This window comes from Carassius auratus, chromosome 5, assembly GCF_003368295.1.
Source record: "Carassius auratus strain Wakin chromosome 5, ASM336829v1, whole genome shotgun sequence".
Taxonomy (NCBI): Eukaryota; Metazoa; Chordata; class Actinopteri; order Cypriniformes; family Cyprinidae; genus Carassius; species Carassius auratus.
The window spans coordinates 7076591-7100022 of record NC_039247.1 but is presented as its reverse complement, the minus strand read 5'-3'; the positions used below and the strand labels follow the sequence as shown (position 1 = coordinate 7100022).

Genomic DNA, 23432 nt, shown 5'->3' with positions numbered 1-23432 from the left:
AGTGCTTACAAATTTATAGTATGAAGAAGATAGTAAGCTAGGATGATAAACTGTTTTCCAAATAAGCTGTTGGATTTTATCAAGTCATGAATATGATATATTTAATAAGAAGAACTAGACACTGTCCCAACTGGACTCTCAAAAAACGTGTGAATTAGGGTGCAGCTATAGACCCTACTAAGCTGTTTTAGTTGTTTGAGTCCAGCACTACATCAACAAGGTTTGCGTTTTTCCTAAAGGACTGTTTCCACAAGCATCTGATCGAGTCTTTGAGGTGCATTGGTATCTAGTACCTCACCCATCATAAAAAATTATGAATGGGTGAAAGATGGTGAAAGTATTTGGAGGAAAATAACAGTGGAACTGTAGTCACACCAGACATGATGTCTTGTTCTCTACAGTAGGGCTGCATGATTCTTGCTAAAAAAGTATAATTATTTCAACCAAAACTGACTGTAACTGTTAAAATTTTTTACAAATAAAATATTAACAGATATTGCCTTCATTGTATTATATACTGAATATTAAATCATAATGCAACAGCATAAAATGCAAGAACGCCTACACATTTCCAAAGGACAACAAACTTTTAATTTTTGAGAATATTTAGATCGTGGAAATTAAGTATCCAAATATTAAGATACCTTAAAAACCTTAATAAACAGTAAATAAACATAACGAGTAAAAAAAAGAAAAGAAAAATGCACAGCGGACTTGTATGGAGATTTTTCCATCTAGAGAATTTTCCCCGAGCTTCTTTTCTCTGTAAATAGAGTGCACACTAATGTTGGGAAACACAGTCACTACTCCGCGGTCAGATGTCTGTGTGCACAAAGGCACTGATGTCTAAAGACCAAATCTGCAGATGACACTTTTTGTAGAAGCATGTTTTAAGTTTGAACAAGCTCCTCACGATTACACCCCGTTGTGTACGAGAAGCTGCAAAAGAAAGGCGCGAGTGGAATGTACAAAACATGGTAGCATACATCTTTATGTAAATATAATAGACGATATATTGCGTCACAAAAAATAACAGAGGTCATGTAGACATATTGCACAACAAGTTGATATATTGATTATTGCGACAGGCCTAGCAACCCATCACCATTCAATGCACTGAACAGCACTGATGCAGGAATTCCTCTTAGTATAACAAATATATGGCTTTCATCTTCTGACAACGGAGACGGTTTCACTAATATATGACGGGACATTTTGATTCTCATTTATGTAGTTAATACATTAATGCACAGTAATTACTTTAACAATATTTACCATTATTTTTATATAGTTTTCAATCAGTCTTAATAAAACAATACTCTCACAAATCTTTTAGAAATAGAAATTATAGGGAAATACATTAAAATGATTACACATTAAATTAAATATTTCATAAATATTAAATACTTAAAATAAAATATTAACAATACTAAATTCATACTGATTGCAATCAGCATGACATAATGCATGCAAAAAAAAGTAAACAAAATTATAAACTGATCAATAAGTATTTTGTCTTTTTTTCCACAGAATAATAAAAATAAAAATAAAATACTTATCTAAAAAACAGCTCCCTAGCTTGTTTTCAAATCAAGTTTATTATGAATACTGTAGCAGGCTATAAAACTAATATTTCTATTTACATTAAATAAAAATGATATACACTGTATATTCTTATTAACCTTAATGCAATTTTACATTCTAAATTAAATACTAATTATCAATTCCAATGTAATCATCATAAAAGGAGTAAAAACATGCATACACACATGTAAAATTCTCCAAGATAAATATTTAACACATTTAGTAGTTGAAAGTTGAATGCAGTGTACCTGCGTGGGGTGAGCCGGAAGTCGAGGCTGCGTGTTTTCATGGTGATGGTGTCTGTAAACAGCACGTCTTTAGCAGGAGATGCCAGCGCTTCGCTGTGTGACAGAGACGGGTGGATCCTCTGCTGCTGGAGGCGTTTCAGCGTGGCGTATCCCAGCGCGTCACGCTGGCTCGTGTAGATGTGGCTGCAGGAGGGCGACTTCAGCGACTGTGCCCTGCGCGGGAGCGTGTGCGACGACCCCGGAGGAACCAGCGAGGTGGAATTAGACTTGGACAACAGGATGTGATTGTGATTGGACTGAGGACTGAGCGAGTCTTGCATTTTCACAGTTTTGGCGCTGACCACCGTGTTGAGGCTGGCGCAGTCCGTGTCCATTGCGATGGAGGAGGCGGGCTCTCGGGAAGGGGAGGAGCTCATGGAGCTGATGCCACTGGTGGTCGTGTCTGTGTTGAAGCTATGACTGCGGCTCTTAAACGTGCCGTCGCAGGTCAAACGCTCCCGCTGACCGTCGCTCGGGGTCACGGCCTTATGTTGACCTCTGCCTTCTAAATCCATGCATCGCTCGGTTGTGTACGACTCTGCTAATGCTTTTACACTCACAAACGAAGTCTCGAGGCTGACCGTTGGGCTGCGAGGCATGCGACCGCAATTATAAAAGACCTCGCTCTGCCCCAAGTAGCCTGGAGAATAGTTTGAGAACTCTGCTACGGTCCGGTTGCGTCGCATGAGCCGGAGCTCCTCGGGAGATTTTCCCGTGTTTGTCGTGCCTTTAGTGTCACTGGGACTCCGTCCCTTCTTACTGGGCAGAGACAGGGAGTTCAGAAAGCGGTTTCGGAGATGTGAAGGGGTCAGGATGGTGAAGGGGCTTCTGTCCTTTGAGGATTTTGTGTGTATACTGAGAGAAGAGTCTTCATACATGTCCAAACCCTCGCGATCGTCATCCACGAAATACAAACCTAAGAGCGACAAGTACAGTATCACAATGGATGAAGAACACAAACCAATAGTTCGGAATGACTATTAACGCATACATTTGTTTGTTTGCATGTTTTTAACGAAACCATGTCTTAACTAAAATAAAGCTGAAATAAATAAAACAAATAAAAGATGGCTTGAACTTGAAATTTTGTCTTGGCAACTAAATGAAAAAAAAAAAGAGAAGAAAAAAACAGTGTGAAGTGCTAAAATTTGTTAGTATTAAACTAAATGAATAAACGTAATAAAACAAACTAAAACGAACACTGAAAATATAAAAAATCGAATTCAAAACATTAATAAATACTGATTACAATCAGCAATGACACAATTCATAACCATATTTACTTCCATAATCCGGCAAACTAGTGAGTGAAACAAGACGTTCAATTAAATGAAGCACAAAAAATAAAAATAGTAAACACATTACAAAAAATATATTTTTCTTGTATTTGCTTTCAAATCAAGTTTATTATGAATACTGTAGTATATTACAAATATTGTTGGCTCTTTTATATATATATATATATATATATCAAAATGTTATATATCATAACATGTTTTTAGAGAATGAATCTTTAAAGAGTATTTTTTTTATCTTACTCCATTGGCATAATTAGTTCATTTGGAGATGTGGTGCAAAATGATCAACATAATAATAATAAGCAGCATAATTGACGATAGAATCTCTCTTCAAAGTTACGCAACCATTAAATCTATCTCGTTTAAGGATGTTTAGAAGTTTTACTTGCAAACAAGGGGAAAAACAGATTAACAACACACTTTGATGTTGACATGTTAAGCGTGTGCATTGACTGGGCTGACCTTCGCTCTCGCTGTTGTGGCATGAGCTGGTGGACCCCGAGCTGAGGCTGAGTGTGCTGGGCACTGATGACAGTTCACTGGGCAGCGGAGCGTCCACTTCATCAGGGACGACGGGCCACTGCTGTCTGCGACTGTGCCGAACCGAGTCCCATCCTAAAGCCTTCAGCACATCACTGCCCTGCCGCGTGCGGCTGATCACACCCAGCACATACACACACGTCCTGCACACACACACCTGCTGGTTACTTACTGAATATATGCTACAAGTTTATTGCTATCTGGACTAATATTATTTAAGTTAGCGGTCCACAGTCAAAGTTGGAACACCCTGGCAAATCAAAAAGATACTGAGAGGAAATGTTTTTGCTGTTTGATTTACAAAATGCACTTTTTAGGGTCGTCCCTTGCTAGCATCTCTATTGTTCCCACAGATTCTGTTCATGTGCATTGAGTTCAAATTTCTTCCTATATGAGACAGTCTTACCCACGTATGGACAGAACCTCACAGTGCTGAGCCAGAGCAATAATATCTGGAATCACGTTCTCCTCCTGCAAGAGGTTCAGACCCCAGTTTGAGCTGCCAATGTTGCCCTGAAATATTAAAAAAGACAAATGTTAAAGCCAAAAGCTTGCTTACAGTAAAACCAGAGACATTCAAGGAGATCCTAGTACAAACAGTATCAAAAACCATCACTGACCAGAGCCCACAGCGCCGCCTTCAGCTGTTTAATGCCTTCCCATTGATCCAACACCGGGGATCGGACGGTGTAGCTAAGATCTGGGATAACACCCTAACAAAACACACAAAGATTAACACACAAGTGCACAAAATCAACCATAGCAAGCAGTGAAAGTGTAATTGTGTACCTGAGCTTCCAGCAGCAGGCAGCCAGTTTTATCATGGACCAGCTGCCCATATAAATGCACAGGGAGAAACACATTTGGCCTCTGTAACCTATGAGAAAAATGCTTTGATTTTAAAAAAAAGTGTAAATTATGTTAATATATATTCATAACAGTGTTATTATGGCTAGACTTGTTCAAATCATTAACATTGAAGGGATATAGGGATGTTTTTCTATTCCTTACTGAGACTCTTTCTTCTGCTGGACATGAAAGAAAATGTTCTGAAGAATGTTAGTAACCAAACACTTGACGGTAGCCATTGACTTCCATAGTTATACTATTCGTGTCAATGGCAACCACCAATTGTCCTTCAGAATATCTTCTATTGTGCTCAACAAAAGAAAGAAACTCATACAGGTTTGGAATAACTTGAGGATGAGTAAATGATGAGACGATTATCATTTTGAGTGTACTATCCCTTTAAGGTGAGACACTGCAGGCAAAAACACTGTTTTTTCAACCACCTGTCAATTTTGAGATTTTGGGCTTTTTGGTTTTTCAGAAAGTGCTTTTTCAAACTAGTGGAAGGAAAACATCCAAAAGACACTGTTAAGTGTTTCTTTTATAGCACTTTATCTGTTTGTTTCAACAGATTTCAATTACAATACATATTTTTAAAGGCCGTTTTCTCAAAATAAGTTTTTTCTTCAACACTGACCCATAAACCTCCACTTCAGTAGCACTTACACACACCAAACTTGACATTTTTATTCCTGTCTATATTCTGAAGGTTTTTACAGAGGGATTTGTTCATATATATTTTCCTTGATTATATACAACATTTTATTCCCCCCAAAATTGTGAAAATATATAGTTTTATAAAGTATTTTCTGAATTATGGAGTGACAAAAAAAGATAACCAGAATTCCCTCTGTAAAAACATTTGACTAATATGTCAAAGAAATTACATCTAGTGTTCAGATTTTTGTACTAGACGTTTATGCAAATTAGCACATATTTCATTAAATAATGCCTCATTTGCATATTTAAACATAACATTTTTGAAAACTTGTAATACAAAAAATGTTTACAATGATCAATGTAATCAATCAACTTGGGTAAGTAAGGTGATAACTATTAGTTATTTTTTTTGCCCTATTCACCTGCAGTGTCTCGCCTTAAGTATGTGCAATAGTAAGGGTAATTTGCTTATATATCAGTAACTGACTTCTTAATTCACAAGCCTTTTATCAAGAAGTGCTAAGACCTTTGGTTGCTGCGGCGGACGTAGTTGTCTCCGTCGACAGGTTTGCGGTATGTTGTGAGAGCTTCATTCAACTGCTCCTCAATCATGTCCACATACTTCAGATTATACTCCTGCGAAAACACACACGGCTCAATACATCTGCATTCAAGAGGAACAGACACAGACTGAGAGAGGGTCACTGCTGTGAAGCGTTCACCTTCTGCCATTTATCGAGCTGTTTGTTGACGTAGCCTCTTTCATTGAGGTAAGAGAAGCCTTTTGGGATGGACAGGAACCTACAGAGGACAGCAGAGAGACATTTAGCACATTACTTCTACTCTTTTAGCAGATGACTTACAAACCAACAATTTATGAGCTTATTTAAATGTTTCATTTTATACCATTAACTGATTAAGATTTATGGCTGCACAATAACTTCATAAAAAATGTATGTAAATTAATTCTATTACTGGATAATTGTTTATCATTAAATGATGGTGAACGATCAACATGATGTCAAATCCACATGGACTTTGTAAAAAATTGCTTGCTTTCTTTAAACAATTAATTCAGAACATAAATGATGTGTGAATTATTGCACCACCAATAAGTCTTTGCAAAATCTTTGCTTATTTTACATGCATATTTTATTTAAAAGGAAAGTTGCATTAAAAAGTTAAAGTAAATATGGAAACATACAACAATTTAACTTGTATTAAATACCAAAGAAATTTGAGATTAACCAAAAAGTTTTTTTTTTTTTTTTCTATTGGCAAGGTATGACAAAAGTGCAATGACAAATCTTTATAAGCAACAGAAATATATAATGAATGCAAATAACAAAATAGATATTTTTGATTGAGGTTCAACCCAAAACTGCTTTAAATATCACACAGCCGCATGGAAATGCTTATTTTAGAAAAAAAGAAAAGTGAGGAATAATTCCCGCGTCAATATTAGTCAGTGTGTTGCAGTATAAAGTTTTAGACAGAAATATAAAAAAACTAGCTCAGGAATTTCCAACCTTTATCTTCTTTAGCATAAAACATTCACTTGCTTCTCTGGATAATGATCACATGAAGGTTTATTAAAAAAAATATATATTTGAAAAAATAAGTGTTTGATTTTGATTGTTTTATTTCAAATTATTATAATTTTTTTTCTTTCAACAGAACATTTGCAGTTCCCTCATGAACCCCAGTTTGAGAAACTAGCTAAAATGTTTCTTTTTAACCCCTTAACTGTCACTCATATTTTTGAACATTGACTTTGTAGTGCACGATCCAAACTTAAATTTTTATTATTCATGAATGAAAACATTTTGTAACATGATATTGATGTACCATTTACATGGTAATGCAATGTCTGATTTTAAAAAGAGTTTTAAAGGATGAATTTTGAGATTTTAAATTTTCAGTTGATATATAATTTCTCATGATTTCTAAAATGTGATCGAGTAAAAGGCAACAAAATCGTCTTGTTTTTTTTAACAAAGGTCAAAATTCCTGTTATAATGTAGATTTTTGAGGGTGCACTCTTGTCATAAATTAATCTATTACTTTTCCTACATAATTTCTAACAAAAAACATTGATAAAATATATATTTGGGAGACCTTTTTTATATATTTATCTTAGACCTTTCCAACGATATATAGTTTGTCAAGATTAGATTAGATTTAATTGTAATATAGTGAAGTAAATGTAGGCGTCCCACAGAGCGGACGGGTGACATTTAACAGGTCAAGCAATACATTTATGTAGTGAACCTAGTTAAAGTGAAAAGCAGGAGTGTTTAACCTCAGCAGCAGCAGGAGGCCTTTCTCTCCCAGGTGAGACAGAGCTGGTTTCATGTGGATCAGAGCGTGCAGGCTGGCCTGGAGTGATCACAACAGCAGAAGAAACACATTTAACTGATAGGACTCAATCAGCATCGTGGCAACATTACTAATGATCAGCATGACATCATCAACTTCCTGCAGCGGTGATGCTGATTACCTTCTCTTCACAGGCTTCGTCCAGGATGTCCAGTGCCTCCATGGAGATGGTTTTGTTGTGGTCATGCAGCTGTGTGACTAGTAACTCCATCCCCCAGTTACTGAAGAACTCAACGTTAGCGCGCAGCAGCACACGCAGGTGTTTGGTGGCATACAGACGGCAGTTCTGTTACAAGACAAACAGGGAGAATTCTAATATCAATCTATCTATATTCAATTATACAGTCAGAAGCACTTGAAAAGCTTTGACAGGAATCACCATATAGGGACTCTTAAAATGTCAAACAAATCTTGTTTTTTTTTTATTTTGTTTTTCAAATGAAGGCTTAAAACTAGTGCTGTCAAATGATTAATCGCAATTAAATGCATCCAAAATAAAAAAAACAGTTGACCTAATATACAAATGTGTTCTGTGTATATTTATTATTTATAAATAAATACACTCGCACATATGTTCATTATATATTTTGAAAATGTACATGTATATACATTCATATTTTATATTATACATAAATATATATATTTATATATATACATGCATGTGTTTGTATTCATATATATATATATATATATATATATATATATATGGATGCGATTAATCGCGATTATTTGTTTAACAGCACTACTTAAAACCAATGTTATTTTAGATAAAATTATAGTTTATAATAATATTTTGAATTATTTTTTAATTTTACATTTCAAATTTTTATTTGATTTTAGTTAGTAATTTGAATTTAGTTTAGTAATCTTCTTAAGCATGTTCTAATTTTTATTAATAAAAAAAACATATGTCTATTTTTATTTAGTTTTAAGTTTTAGTTTATTTTAATCAACCTAATACAAATGAGGAAAGATGTCTTGGTAACTAGCTGAATTTTTTAAAATATAGATTTAATTTAATTTCAGCAATGAAAATGTTTATATGACAACAACCCTGCTCGAATCACCGAAATGTCATTAATGTTATCTCACGTCAGTGGCCGCTGTGAGGATCTTGGACAGGATGACTCGTGCAAGTCCGTCTCTGCTGTAGTCCAGAGTGGACACCGTTAGTTTCAGCAGGTGATCCTGGTTCTTCATCGAGCACAAGCTCAACAGACTGCACAAAACAAATCAAAACCAAACACAGTTAATCACACAAACCGTGGTACCACAGTATAAACATGCCTTTCTGCATTTCAGGATTCTCAGAAGTGAAGGTCATCATAGTTGGATAAACGTCTATTGGGGTAATAAATATTTAAAAAATGAACTAAAATAAACCTTTTTAAAACTTTCAAAAAAAAAAATGGAAAAAATTATTGAGAGATCGACAAAATTTGCAATCATTTTCTCAGCCGTTGTTTTACAAACACGCACCAGCAGCGTTAAATAGTTTTCTGTAATTTAATGCCAAGATATCATCACACAAAGTAAAGTTAAATCATTCAAATAGAAATACATTTTCTAAATTTACAATGTTAGTAAAAGTGGAAATCTATACGTGGCTAATTTTCTGGATTTTTTTTTTCTGAACATGATACTGAGGTACATTTGTGACCCTGGAGCACAAAACCAGTCTTTAATGTAGACTTTTTAAAATTGCGATTCATACATCATCAGAAAGCATAAATATACTTTCCATTGATGTGTGGTTTGTTAGGATCGGACAACATTTGGCAGAGATAATCTGGAATCTGAGGGTGCAAAAAAATCTAAATACTGAGAAAATCACCTTTAAAGTTCTCCAAATGGAGTTCTTCGCCATGCATATTACTAATCCATAAATTAATTTTCATATATTTACGGTAGGAAATTTACAAAACGTCTTCATGGAACATGATCTTTACTTAACATCCTATTTTTGGCATTAAAAAAAAAGATAATTTTGAACCATACAATGTATTTTTTGCTAAAAGCTCCTAAAGACTGGTTTTGTGCTCCAGGGTCACATTTACTATAAATGTAATGTTATCAGTTCTTTTTCACATGCCAAAATAATAAAGTTTACTGGGATACTTAACATTAAATTACATTTCTCACCACTGAAACACGCCACATTTCTCCAGTATTTTGACTCCGTTCGGCTGTGCAGACAGAGTACCCAGAAACAGGAAGTAGTGCTGACTGAGGGTGCTGAGGAGGCCATTGCTATGGAGACTGCGTTCAGATTTAAGCCCAGAAGAGGATGTGAGCCACTGGACGATATCCTTCACAAGCTCCGTCAGATACACCAGGCCGTCCTACAGAAAACAGAACAACATTAACCAAGTTGACAGCTGCTGTGCTTCTTTGGGAGTATTCAGCAAAGTCTCCAAGGTCTTCATTTCTCCTCACCTCTTCTGAATCCAAGAGGAACTGGTTGAACTGGCAGCCTGCGACCGTCAGCTGTCTGGCTTTGGCGTGATCCAGCTCCAGAGCCGAGTACAGCTTACTGCTGGGCTTATAGAAATACAGCAACCTCCTTACAAACCTACAGACAAACAAACACGGAGATGTAGTCTGGAGAAACCTCAGCACATGATGTTCATGATTGGTCCGCACATGCTGCTCTTACTTGTGCATCTGCTCGTCCTTGTTATTTCTGAGGTTCACATTTGGCCACTAGAAAAAAAAAAAACACAATGAGATTAAAGAAATCTATTATGCTCACCAAGGCTGCATTTATTTGAAAAACTGAAATATTATTACAACTTAAAATTGTTGTTTTCTATCTGAATGTGTTTTAAAATGTAATTTATTCTTGTGAGGTAAAGCTGAATTTTTTGCATCATTACACCAGTTTTCAGAGTCACATGATTCTTCAGAAATCAAGCTAATATGCTGATTTACTGCTTAAGAAACAGTCATTCCTTTCAAAGTTGAAAACAGTTGGGGTTTGCTGAATAGAAGTATGAATTACTTTATAAAACAAACACAAAAAAAACATCTTATTGACTATAAAATATTTTTGCTTATAATTGCATTACCTTTCTTTCCTTAAATAAATGCCACTTGGATTGATATTTGATTTAATGCACAGACATTCAGAGTTTTAATAGTGTCAGGAGTCAGTGTATCGCTCGGTTTGTAACAGCACATTACCATACTACATGCAATATCTGAAATATGCGATATGCAAGTCTTGCTTCTCCACTCACCAGTTGTTATTTCAGGTATTAATCTATATAATTTCCTGAATTAAACATGCAATGTAGTAACTTCAAGTCACAGCAATTTAGCATTATTCTCTATGAAATTATAATTTGTTCATCATTACATACTATTTCTCCAAAATAGAAGGCAGTACACAATATACTTTACAGTATGCAGGAAGCATTACGATCCCATTCTATCAGGAAGAGTGAGGTGGGCCTGTTTCTCTCCTTTACCTTCAGTATAGTGGAGATCAGAACCCAGTTCCAGTCCAGGTTCTGTTTGTGATTGAGGATCTGACTGTCCCTCAAGATCACCATCAGCGCCTCTTCAGTGTCCTACAGCACACAAACAACTCAGAAACTTCTGTTACAGGAAATTAATAAATATATACAGTGCATGAATTTCACCAAAAACATGTCCAGGTCATAAATCCTTCACAAAAAATTATTAAATAAATAAAATGCTTTATATATATATATATATATATGTGTGTGTGTGTGTGTGTGTGTGTGTGTGTCAAATATTTTATTTAAATGTATTCGCTTATTTAACAATTCTACCAATAGCCTTCATTTATTTTATATATATGTGTATGTGTGTATATATATATATATATATATATATATATATATATATATATAAAAAATAAATGAAGGCTATTGGTAGATTTTTGTTTCCACAGACTGTCAATACCATAATGCATCTGTATGTTTTAAATGTTTAATTCCAATTAGTCAAAGGTAATTAATATTAATGTAAACGTTTATTAATGCAATTAATTTAACAGAATGTTACATGCAACTAATTAATTTAAATACAAATAATATATTCTTTTTAATCAGTAAAAATTCAAGCTAGTACAACAAATGTCATATTTTTTATCACATTACAGTCATGAGAGTTTCATTTGTGTTTTAAAGTGTCTTTAAAATCATGTGACAACTCAAAGAATCTTAATGGTCTTAAATTAGGTAACATTTTTTTGCACTTAAAGCTAAATCTAATTTCTTCTTTCTTTCTTTTGATTTTTGGGGTGAAGTTATGTGGATATAGTTACATTTAGTGTGTGTACCTTCATGACATAGATGTCCTTCTGTGGACGCTGGAGCTGCTCTCTCTTGTGAGTGGAGTTGGACGTCCTGCGCAGGATGTGGTCCAGGTAAAGACTGTACGGTTTGGGGCCATGACATTTCTTTTCGTGGAAACGTTTCAGGTGGTTCACAGCTGCACTGGCACGTCTGGAAAACACATGATTGAAAAAAGAAAAAGAAATGAACGGCCTGATGGTGTTGGACACTTGCTTACGGTTTATTGTTTGTGTGCGTGTTTGCATCGTTGCACTCACAGCCGTTTCTCCTGAGAGACGTCAAAGGAAGTAGCCATGTTGATCAGCGTGGGCAGACAGTGCAGGTGATGACTGTGAGAGAGAGGAAGAATCGTATTGGCCTGGAAGAGAGGAGAACTATTATGAAGACACACATGAAATAATGTCACATTTTAGGTCCAAAAATAAAGGCTAAAAGGGATTTTTTTTTTAGGGATTTGTCTAAAATGTGCTCGTCAAGTTACAAACGCAAGAGAGAAACTAACGTTCGCAAGTAAACAAATATACAGTTTTACAATTGCAACATGTTATATATTTAAATCAACATGTAAAACTAAATGTATCAAAGAAATAACAGATCAGTGACTATGGTGCATCTTCCAACAACTTTTACCCTTTTGTTTTTCATTTTCATTTATGGCCAAAACTTAAATCATTAAAGATTTTCTGCATCGTCATTATTTTTATTTTTTTTGTGTAATTTTAATATTATTTAAATAAAACAGCATTCATTACTAATTTTTTATTAGCTTTTCTATTTAAACTTTTAATTTGTATCAATTTTGTTTTTATTTCTAGTCAGCTTTCATTTAATTTTATTTCAGTTTTAGTAATTTTAATCATTCAATTTAAACTTATTCTAATTAAGTTAATATCCAAGGCAACATTTTTAATTTTCATTTAAGTTTTAGTAACTACTTTATATTTAAAATTTCTTATTCAGCTTGGTCAGTTACCATTTTTTTTTTAGTAGTTTTCATTTTCGCTTTAGTCAACAATAACAACTGTTATCATCAAGAAAATAAATCAATGTTGTTCACTAACACCACCAAAATGAGAAGGACTGTTACAATGTTACATGAATTACAGTAAAACAAGTTCTAAATCTGATTATTGTAGAGCTTTTATGAAACAAAAAACTACATTTGTAAACAATTTATAAAAACACAATAAGCTACCTAATAATAAATATTGCATAACAGAATTTCATGGCCCCATAATACCGTATTTTCCAGACTATAAGTCGCACTTTTTTTCATAGTTTGGCTGGTCCTGCGAATTATAGTCAGGTGCGACTTATTTATCACAATTAATTTGACATGAACAGAGAGAAATGAAGCGAGAAAACATTACCGTCTCCAGCCGCGAGAGGGCGCTCTATGCTGCTCAGTGCTCCTGTAGTCTACACTGAAAACATAGAGCGCCCTCTTGTGGCTGTAGACGGTAATGTTTTTTCTTGGTTCTAAATAAATGCGACTTATAGTCCAGTGCAACTTATATATGTTTTTTTTTTCCTTATCATGACGTATTTTTGGACTGATGCTAACTATACTCAGGTGCGACTTATAGTCCAAAAAATACGGTAACTATTTATGGAGAGTAAAAAGGTGATTTTTAGCCCCGTTTCTAGGTCTGAAGTAATGTAGTACCATGTGCAGAAGTTCTCCGAGCAGAATAGTGGCTCTCACTGATATCCGTCCATCACTGCTGGTCACCACCTCCACTAGACCCTGAGCAAACACAAACATTATCATTCAAGACACCACAGATGCACTCCAGTAAAGTTACACACGCATCCATCGAGTGATCCTGTGATTACACACCTCCAGTAGTCCACTGTTGATGAAGGCAGACAGCAGTAGTGCCAGGTAGTTGTCCATGAGGTCTGGTCTGGTGAAGGCCAACACAAGAACATGAATACAAGATTTGACCCAGAATATTCCAGTATTAGAGTCAGGCTCTGTGTCTCACCTGGATCGTGCTCTGTGAGGCAATATGACTTTGGCTTCTGCAGCTACAAACCCATCAGAGAGTCTCCAGCTGTCCTGAAACTTGCTGGGGTCTGAACGGCACAAACATTAGCATGAAACGCACGTCCCAGGCAGAAAGAGCAGCATGCAAATCATTTTTGAATCAAGGTGCTTCTTACCCACGCTGTGCAGTGCTTCCTCAAAATCTTCTGTCACTACAGGAACAGGCAACCTGAAGATCTCGTACATGACTTCTAATAAGGCTTTCTGCACACAAAAATGCATTGAGATCAGCGAATCATCTCTCTGTACATCGCTCACAAACTGTTCAAACACTCCAAATCATCACTGAAATGGCATTTAAACGTGTCAAATGTTCGTCTAAATATTTCAAGTATTTCAAACTCACCCTGACTTCCATGTTCGGTATAGAGAGCAGGCCTATCAACGACTGGAGCCCTGAGTTTCCTGACTTACACAGGGTTATAATACCTGCAGGAGAACAGCAGAAGAGAGGGATGAAGAGCAGACGTGGAGAACGCTTCCCTTTTCTACTCTTGAGATGAAGATGCAGTAGACTTCATACCTGACCATGAGCGGAAGGCTGCAACAATAGCCATTTTACTGGATAAAAACCGAGCTTCTCTGTCTTCCCTGTGGGACACAATGATTCATAAATCAGTCAGAAACACGCTCGCTCGGTGTGATGGTGAAAAGATGATTGAGTTTACAAGCCATTTTTAGGAGGGGGTGATCCTTTTTCCACCTGATTTGATTCAGTTTTTTTGTTCTGATATGTTGGTGTTAATCTTTTACATTGATGTTATAAGTTTCACTGAAAAGCTGGGTACTAACAAAAACTGCCCGTCTTCATTTCAGGCTGCAAAGTAAACATTTGTAAAAAAAATAAAAATAAATAAATAAATGCAAACCTAATCAAAATCATTTTTTTAATTATTATTTTAAATCTATATTTTTTAAAAATTATGTTTTGAGTTATTTTATTTATTATTTATCACCATGTCAGCAGCAAAGGCTATATTCATGGCAAAAACAATTAATTACATCACTCGGTCATTTCATTCAATATCCTTTCAATATAATATTTACAATAATTAAACAATTTTGTCTTTAAAAAGTCAAAATACAAAAAACAAAAAGAGTTTTTCAATATTACTTGAAATCTATAATGTTTTGATTTAAATAAATACACCAACAAATAAATGGAATAATTAAAATAAATAAAGTATAACAAACTTAGCAAGAATTAATTAATACAATTTTCAAGTCAATAAATCAATCAATCATTTAAAATGTAATCAAATTAAAAAACAATAATCATTTATAATTCTTATTTTTAATGTAACATCTTCAATTATATTTTATATATTTGTTTATTTGTTTAGATACACATACACACATATACACATATACATATGTATATTTGACCCTCTAACTTTAACACTAACTATTCTACTTCTATTCTTAAAAAATCTAACTACCTTTCTAATCTTTTTGTATTCTATTTTTCTTTTAATTTATTATGCAATTATATATATGTGTGTATGTGTAAAGACCTCTAACTAGCTTGCTCTATTCTTTTTTTTATTCTGTTTTCTTTTTATTTATTATATTATTTAAAAGCCCATGCTACGTGTACTGTGTTAACCTAACTGAGACTTGTTATATCACTTGTATATCATTGCTCTTTTTGTTGTTTTTGATTGCTTCCACTGTCTTCATCTGTAAGTTGCTTTGGATAAAAGCGTCTGCTAAATGAATAAATGTAAATGTAAATATATTATATATATATATATATATATATATATATATATATGAATAATCAAAATATAAACAACTCACTTGATTTGTGCCTCTGCGGTGTCAGGGTTATGTCTGTAGTGAAAGTCTGTGTAAGGTGCGAGAATTTGCTGGAAAGAAAAAAGTAAACAAGAACATATACGAATGTCAGGCAACTTTTTTATTTTATATATATATATATATATATATATATATATATATTTTTTTTTTTTTTTTTTTTTTTTTTTTACTTGGATCCTTAAAAGAGTAGTTCAATTCCGGAATGAAATTCTGTCATTATTTACTCACTCTCCACTTGTTCCAAACTTGTATGAGTTTCTTTTTTTTTACTGAACACAAACAAATATATTATGAAAAATGTTGGTATCCGAACACTTGATGAGCACCATTGACTTCCATTATAGGAAAAACAAGTGATGCTCATAAAGTGTTTGGATACCAACATTTTTCAAAATATCTTCGTGTGTGTTCAACAGAAGAAAGAAAGTCATACAGGTTTGAGGTTTTTTATTCTGGAAGTGAACTACTCTTTTAATGAGTTTATATGAGGAACAGAGAAGAGTAAAAGTCACTGGGTGATGATGCAGGCCAGATTAAACTGAGGACCACACACAGTGCTGCATGTACACATACCTCCAGTTCAACATCGGTGTGTATGTACTGGCGTGTGTGCGGGTGATTGAGCAGGTGCAGTATGGTGGTGATCAGGGCCTCGTTGATGCGGCTCAGCTGGCAGTCGATGACGTTCTTTAGGATGGTGTTCAAACCCCCCCGCCGGGCCACAATCTCTGGGTTCTTCAGTGCTGGATGAATACAAGCATATCAAACAAATGCATATAAACAATATACATGTATAGGACAAATTCCTATATCGTATAAAATAATATAAGACTGGGCAGTAAATCAATACTGACAAAATAGGTGGAAGTCGTGGCCTAGTTGTTAGAAAGTTTGAATCCTAACCCTAGGGGTGTGGGTTCGAATCTCGGGCCAGCAATACCATGACTTAGGTGCCCTTGAGCAAGGCACCGAACCCCCAACTGCTCCCCGGGCGCCGCAGCATAAATGGCTGCCCACTGCTCCGGGTGTGTGTGTGTGTGTGTGTGTTCACTGCTGTGTGTGTGCACTTCGGATGGGTTAAATGCAGAGCACGAATTCTGAGTATGGGTCACCATACTTGGCTGTATGTCACGTCACTTTTTCTTTTTTCACTTTCACTTTCAAATAAATCTACAATATTGAACTTTTAAATAATTTCTCATATATTTAGCCCACATCTAGATGCTCAGATACATGTCGCGAAAAAGTTTGCATGTTCTTTGTGTGAATGTATGTCCACATAAACTTCCTATATTTAACAAGAGATCACCACAAAAGTATAATACAGATTTAGTTTAACTTAAATAAATGATGGCAGAAATATATTACTGTTGTAGAGTAAAATGTGCTTTGCAAAGCTCCTCATAGAAATAATAATTCATATAACAATTTATTTAAAAAAAAAAAAATCACATGGATTATTATTATTAAAGAAAAAACAAATCAAACCAGATATATTTCATCCATTAAAATCTCATAAAATCATACAGTACAAACACTTATTTGTACTAAATCATAAAAAACACAAACCCCTCCCCGTGTCTGTGTAAATGTGTGTGTATATATATATATAAATTAAATAAATAAATACATTTATGCTTTTATCCATGTGTTCACTGTTAAATATATATATAGTTGTGAAAATAACATATTTTTAGTAAATAAATTTTTATGCCAAAGATCAAAGTACTTTACAAAGAAAAAAGTTTATTATATTGCATTAAATAATTCTGAAAATAAATATTTTCAAATCTTTCAAATTAATACTTCATTAGAATTCTGAAATTTTCTACAATTCTAAAAGCGTTGCCTAGAAAATACATCACCCTTAAATCAATCTATAATAGTACTGGCATTGAGAAATTGTAATCCGTAAAATCTTCTTCAAACGTTTAATCACTCTCCTAAATGAGCAGCATTGATTTGAGGTGTGATACATGCTAAAGTTTAAAACTAACCTCAAGTCTGAGCAATAATAATAATAACAGTGATGCTTGTCTTAACAAACGTCACACTTCTAACTCACCAAGTTCACAAATGATGGCGATGCAGGCTCGAACCATGCGATCTCTCTCCTGCAGCCCTTCGTTCCCCACCGTGATCAGAGAGTTGGTCAAAGAGCTGGGAAAGAGCTGTGCATTCACGGTTATCATCTGAACAGGGAAAAGAACCGACGGAGATGAAATTCACCCAACACAAAAACCATAAACAGGTTAAACTGATTGCAAGAGGAATAAGCAAGAGGTAAGAGATCGAACCTTTCTGACCAGTCTGAGGGCTTGAGTCCTCTCCACCTCGTTACTTTGCTGAATGTCAATACACCTGAACACAGATCAGCACATGAGAGACACTCAAACATCTCATCTGAGGCTTTCTGAGCAGGATGCTGAGGCTGAAGGTCAAGTTCATCCACAAAATAGGTTGTTTAAAGCAGCTTTATAGTAATAAACAGGAAAATAACAGAATCAATAGTTATGTTTCCACTCAAGGTTTTGAATTTGACTTGTGCACAAATTGGAATATTGCATAAAACATTTACGAATAAAGCACAGTTTCCACCCATGAGTCAAAGAGTACAAAAACATCACTTCCTGAAAAACTGGCACTAATATCACTAAGAAAAGCAGAAGAAGCCACAGAAAATAATAACAGAGTGTCTATTTACACTAAGTACAAATAGTCCGCCTTGTTGGCTGAAGCTTCCTGCTTCCTGTGCCTCAGTGGTAGAGCATTGCGTTAGCAGCGCAAAAGGTTGTGGGTTCAATTCCCATGGAAATAGGTATAGCCTGAATGCACTAGAAGTCATTTTGGATAAAATGCATAAATGTAAATTAAGCTATTTACACTAACTCCGCCCAGCTACGCAACACTACAAAAGACAACCGACAACCGACAATTGTCAGCTTCAGTTGCGCAGATGGTAAAATGTGTGACATATTAATTTTGACGCAATCGACCTGGTAGGCCTGCACGATTAATTGAAATGAAATCGAAATCATGACAGAAGCTGCGATTTTCATGCGTATCTTTCAGAGAAGTACGTTTCTGTGATCAACAGTAAATCTCCTTCTCAACGATTTATTTTCTCAGACCTAGAATCAATAGCTATTTGCTGCCATATAATAATTGTCACATATAATAAATAGGCCTTACTTGTGCATCAGAGCGAGCAGACAAAACACAATAAATGTGGTCACTGCTTTCAGGGCTGTTTTGGAACGCAGGGATGTAGGACAGTTTTGGGAGGCAGTTCCTTATAGAACAGAAATTCTTTGACAAACTTTACTCAGACATTTAAGAACGACAATAACAACATTTCAGATGCTGTGCAGCTGGTTAGTCAACTTGAGCTGTCCCATCGTGCAAAATTTGGCTTCATTCAGCTCAATTTGATTCAAGTTTTGCTTTCATTTGTTTGTATCAATCATTTTGAACCTAATGGAATTGGAAAACACTGAGGACACAAAACAGGCGTGCAAACTCACCTGGAGATCAGGTAATCCACCTGCAGCTGAAGAACCTTCTTGAGGACGTTACTATCATGGATCAGATACCTTAGTGCTCTCAAACCTGCAGCCCGAACCTCCTTCACTTCATTCAACAACGCTACACGCAGACTAAAACAATAAAGAGAGAACAGAAAACACAAGAAGAGCACTACAAATCAGTCATCTGTGAGATTACATGATGTTTGGGACGTAATCTCAGAACACAGTATGTAGTCAGCAACAAGCTCACTAGGTTTTTGAACACAGTGAGATATAGTTCTACTTACCAAAGGATGATTTCCTCGTATGTAAATCCTAATTTCTCTTCACAGTGACTTACACTGATCAGGAGCTGAGAGAGAGAGAGAACAAATGCTCATCACAAATTTTCTTGCACCAAGTCAGAGAGTTCATTAGACTGTTAATGCTTAATGCATTAATATATAATAATGCTCACAGTGTAAACTACTGTTTAAAAGATTAGGGCCAGAAAGATTTTAAGAAATTAATATGCATGTTATGTTACATGCTTTCAATTCATCGAAGGAAATAATGAACAATATATATTAGTTTCCACAAAATTATTGAGCAGTGCAATTGTTTTCAAGATCGATGATAATCAGAATGTTTCTTGAGCAGCAAATCAGCATATTATGATGATTTCTGAAGGATCATGTGACACTGACAGGAATTATGACACTAAAAATTAAGCATTATATAACAGGATTAAATTACATTTTACAACATATATATATAAAAAAATATTTGACAATATTACTGTTTTTTTCTTCAACAAATACAGCTCTCTTTACAGTGAGTAAAGAGACTTCTTTCAGAAGGATTTAAAAAACTCTGTATGTTAGCTCAACTGGAATGTTGCATCAACCAATCAGGATCCACGACACAAAATATGGATTTAAAATAAATTATTTAACTCTTTTAAGGTCATTGCGAAAGTTGCTAAAATTTATGAGATGCATAAATTGCAGCACCCAGGAATAAAAAGTGAGGCAGACTTCACAGTGTAAAATAAGTCTCCTAAACAGGTTTGCGTGTGTGTGTGTATGTGTGTTAGTGAGGAGCGTAACGACTTTGGCAGTCTGAGCATGCATATGTATGTGTTTATGATGATGTCAGTGCTCAGGCAGTCAGAAGGGGTCATGTGACCCTCAGTGAGGATTAGATGTCCTCTATCTCATCATCCTTAAAAGGCCATACACAGCACTCATGCACAGAAAGTCACACTTAAACACACACAAACAAACAAAACCTGCACACACACAGTACTTCTGCACTAACACTCTTACATTTAACCTCAGTCCCACTGAGATGAAACTCACACACAAAACAAACTCGCTCAGAAAGAAAGTGAAAGTAGGCACCCACTGAGACAAACAACCCAACAACACACACACACACACACACACACACACACACACCGCCTGCTGCTATTTACTGTGTTACAGATCTGCTCACAGGACAAGGCCTTAAAAACAATGCATTCTTAAAAAAAAATTACTCCCACCCAACCTCCAACCCCTTTGTCAAATTTATTTATATAGCACTTTTCACAAAACACATTGTTTTAAAGCAGCTTTACGAGAAATAATGATGCTGATGTTTATAATTACTTAATAACTTCTTTGCCTTATAGTCACATTTAGTAGCTTAAATCTGTGCGATGAAAATATTGTTACATTTTGCCATGATACGAGCAATCATGCATTTGATATTTGCTATATATCTAACCGCCAAGTCTCAATGCTATTCTAGTTTCTAGATACTTGTGTCTATTTTTTACTTTATCTGTAGATTTCAATTACCATTTAAATTTTCTGTTCTGGAGGTATATGAAAATTAGTGCATATTTGATATAATCAATTTAAACATTAACCATTTAACATTGCAGAAAACCTGTATTACAAAAGAATTGTCTTAATGTCCTCTGATAAATTAACTGGAGAAGTATGGTGATATAGATTTAATTTAACCATGTTTACATTTAGCCTTCAGCATATCTTGCCCCAAAATCAGTGCAAAAACTGTGTAAAAAGTCTTTAGATTCCATGCAAACCTGGTCATGATCTTCTCTGATCACTAAAATCATATGCAATAATGGCGTAGAGCCGCCACTGAACAACAATGTAGCGTTAATGAAAGTTGCACTACCTTAACAAAGTTGTTCAGGTGGCCAAGCTTCCTCATGTTGGAAACCCCGTGAGATTTGGCAATGTTCTGAAGGATCTCACGCATGTTATCTGATGGTTCTGTGGAAAGCCAAAAACATAACTTAAAATTCTTAAAAAAACTAGTAAGATTAAAGTCAGTTAACATTCAGCATCCAGGACAGGAAATATGCATATAATGGTTTATTCAAATCTCTCTTGAAACTCAAATCAACACAAAAATATCACATAATGTATCTCCTGTCCACTATGAAGCATCACTTTTCCTGTGCAGAACTAAAAAAAAATCATATTGCACATACTGTATGTGATATTATGATCTAAATTCAGCAAACTCCTCCCTCCTCTAGTCTTCATTTAGTCCATTTCTCAAGAGAGACTTGGCATGTCAAGATTCATCATATATCAGGCTGATCAAAGTCTTTTTGCACTGGCTTAGATGAATCAAAGTCTGAAGTTTTAAAACAGACTTAATAGGCAGCATGAAAAGGCACAAGTGCATCAAGATGCTTTAAACCATTAAATGTGTTTACGGATACAGTTTAGCCGAGCTGAATGCACTGCAGCTATATCTGATAGCATGCAGATGTTTACTAGACAACACAAACTGATGTGCACTGTAGATAAAAACAACAATTGGGTCACAAATCCCAGTGAGCTGCCTAGTTGAACAGCATTTTTAAGGCATCACATTTAGGCAACCCATTAGGATTGGAGACTCATTAAGCCTCATTCTCCGGTCTGCTCAAATGGGAAATCGCTAATGACAATTTCTTTGCTATTATTTTAGAAAAGCATTCTGGTGCCTCTCACCTCTCGTGAGATCCAGCGGTACATTCTCTTCCCCGCTGTCATTCCGACCTGTCAAACAGACAATAAAGACACCGTGAGGTCTTATCCGAGCTTTAACGAATGCTACACAAGCAGAGGGTTATAAACAGCGCAGGTTGCGTGTGGTAACTGGACTGTGGGTGCCGTTAACTTGCCTCTCATCCGTATACTCCGGTTCGGACGGCCGCGGATGCTGACCGCCATGTTGGCAGGGACGTTCATCATCACAACACCGGAACTCTCGTGACCTCTCGCGATGTTTGAGAGCAGACGTTTTTATGTACACACATCTAAGTACTTGAAAGCGAAACTTTTTATGCATTTCATAATGAGATTATTTCCCATACAAAGCTTTTAAAATCACGTAGAATAAAAAGGAAATAAAACATTTTGCTATAATTTGATAAAAAATTTGCAAAAGACGTCCTAAACATTTAGTTTTTTTTAAATGTCTGTTAATTACGGTTATGCAAAGATTATAATTTTTTGCCTGTGTTTGTCAAATAAGGTCAAGCGATGCTGAAGGAACTTTTAAGCTTTTCTCCGTGTAAAATGTTACATTTTACATTGTCATAAAATATAATTATATAATGATAATAATCATAAAATGATTACATAACACTTCAAACACATAAATGATGTATTTTATGTACAATTAATTTATTTTATTTTTGAAGTAACAGGGCGTATGGCTAAAACTGCAGGCAACACTAAAATGTGAGTAAAGCATAAAGATTAGTCTTGGATCAATGTTTTATTACAAAAAAAAATAGCTTTATTCACTGTATTTTCACCTTTCTGTTTTTATCGTCATTCCAAATACACACACACACACACACACACACACACACACACACACACACACACACACACACACACACACACAAACACATACACACTCTGGTGTTCAAAAGTTTAGTTAATGTGTTTTAAAGAAGTATCTTCTGTTCAACAAAGCTGCATTTGTTTGACCAAAATACAGGACAAAAAAAAAAAAAAAACTTAATATTGTGAAATATTATTAACATTTAAAATAATAGTGAGCCTTTTAGAAATCATTTTACATAGAAAAGGAGACAAAAAAACAAAACAAAAGAC

General features: G+C 35.1%; 1 protein-coding gene across 2 annotated transcripts in view; it reads right to left on the bottom strand.

The window, feature by feature from the left end:
- The window catches only part of LOC113072934 (rapamycin-insensitive companion of mTOR-like), a 29366-nt gene extending 6794 nt beyond the window's left edge, over nt 1–22572 (bottom strand). For both annotated transcript variants that reach the window (XM_026245812.1, XM_026245815.1), the window contains exons 1-31: nt 22490–22572; nt 22317–22364; nt 21487–21584; nt 19605–19669; nt 19315–19446; nt 18088–18151; nt 17856–17982; nt 16364–16533; nt 15773–15840; nt 14496–14563; nt 14319–14401; nt 14089–14176; nt 13911–14001; nt 13763–13829; nt 13589–13669; nt 12180–12280; nt 11907–12072; nt 11068–11169; nt 10254–10300; nt 10034–10169; nt 9740–9939; nt 8690–8816; nt 7719–7883; nt 7521–7597; nt 5941–6019; nt 5745–5854; nt 4499–4586; nt 4330–4422; nt 4116–4222; nt 3632–3852; nt 1833–2787 (exon numbers count right to left, since the gene is read on the bottom strand). In XM_026245812.1, coding sequence (XP_026101597.1) covers nt 1833–2787; nt 3632–3852; nt 4116–4222; nt 4330–4422; nt 4499–4586; nt 5745–5854; nt 5941–6019; nt 7521–7597; nt 7719–7883; nt 8690–8816; nt 9740–9939; nt 10034–10169; nt 10254–10300; nt 11068–11169; nt 11907–12072; nt 12180–12280; nt 13589–13669; nt 13763–13829; nt 13911–14001; nt 14089–14176; nt 14319–14401; nt 14496–14563; nt 15773–15840; nt 16364–16533; nt 17856–17982; nt 18088–18151; nt 19315–19446; nt 19605–19669; nt 21487–21584; nt 22317–22364; nt 22490–22559 — 4094 coding nt within the window. In that variant the 5' untranslated portion in view covers nt 22560–22572. The remainder of the gene's footprint in view (nt 1–1832; nt 2788–3631; nt 3853–4115; nt 4223–4329; nt 4423–4498; nt 4587–5744; nt 5855–5940; nt 6020–7520; nt 7598–7718; nt 7884–8689; nt 8817–9739; nt 9940–10033; nt 10170–10253; nt 10301–11067; nt 11170–11906; nt 12073–12179; nt 12281–13588; nt 13670–13762; nt 13830–13910; nt 14002–14088; nt 14177–14318; nt 14402–14495; nt 14564–15772; nt 15841–16363; nt 16534–17855; nt 17983–18087; nt 18152–19314; nt 19447–19604; nt 19670–21486; nt 21585–22316; nt 22365–22489) is intronic.
- Between the last annotated feature and the right edge of the window lie 860 nt (nt 22573–23432).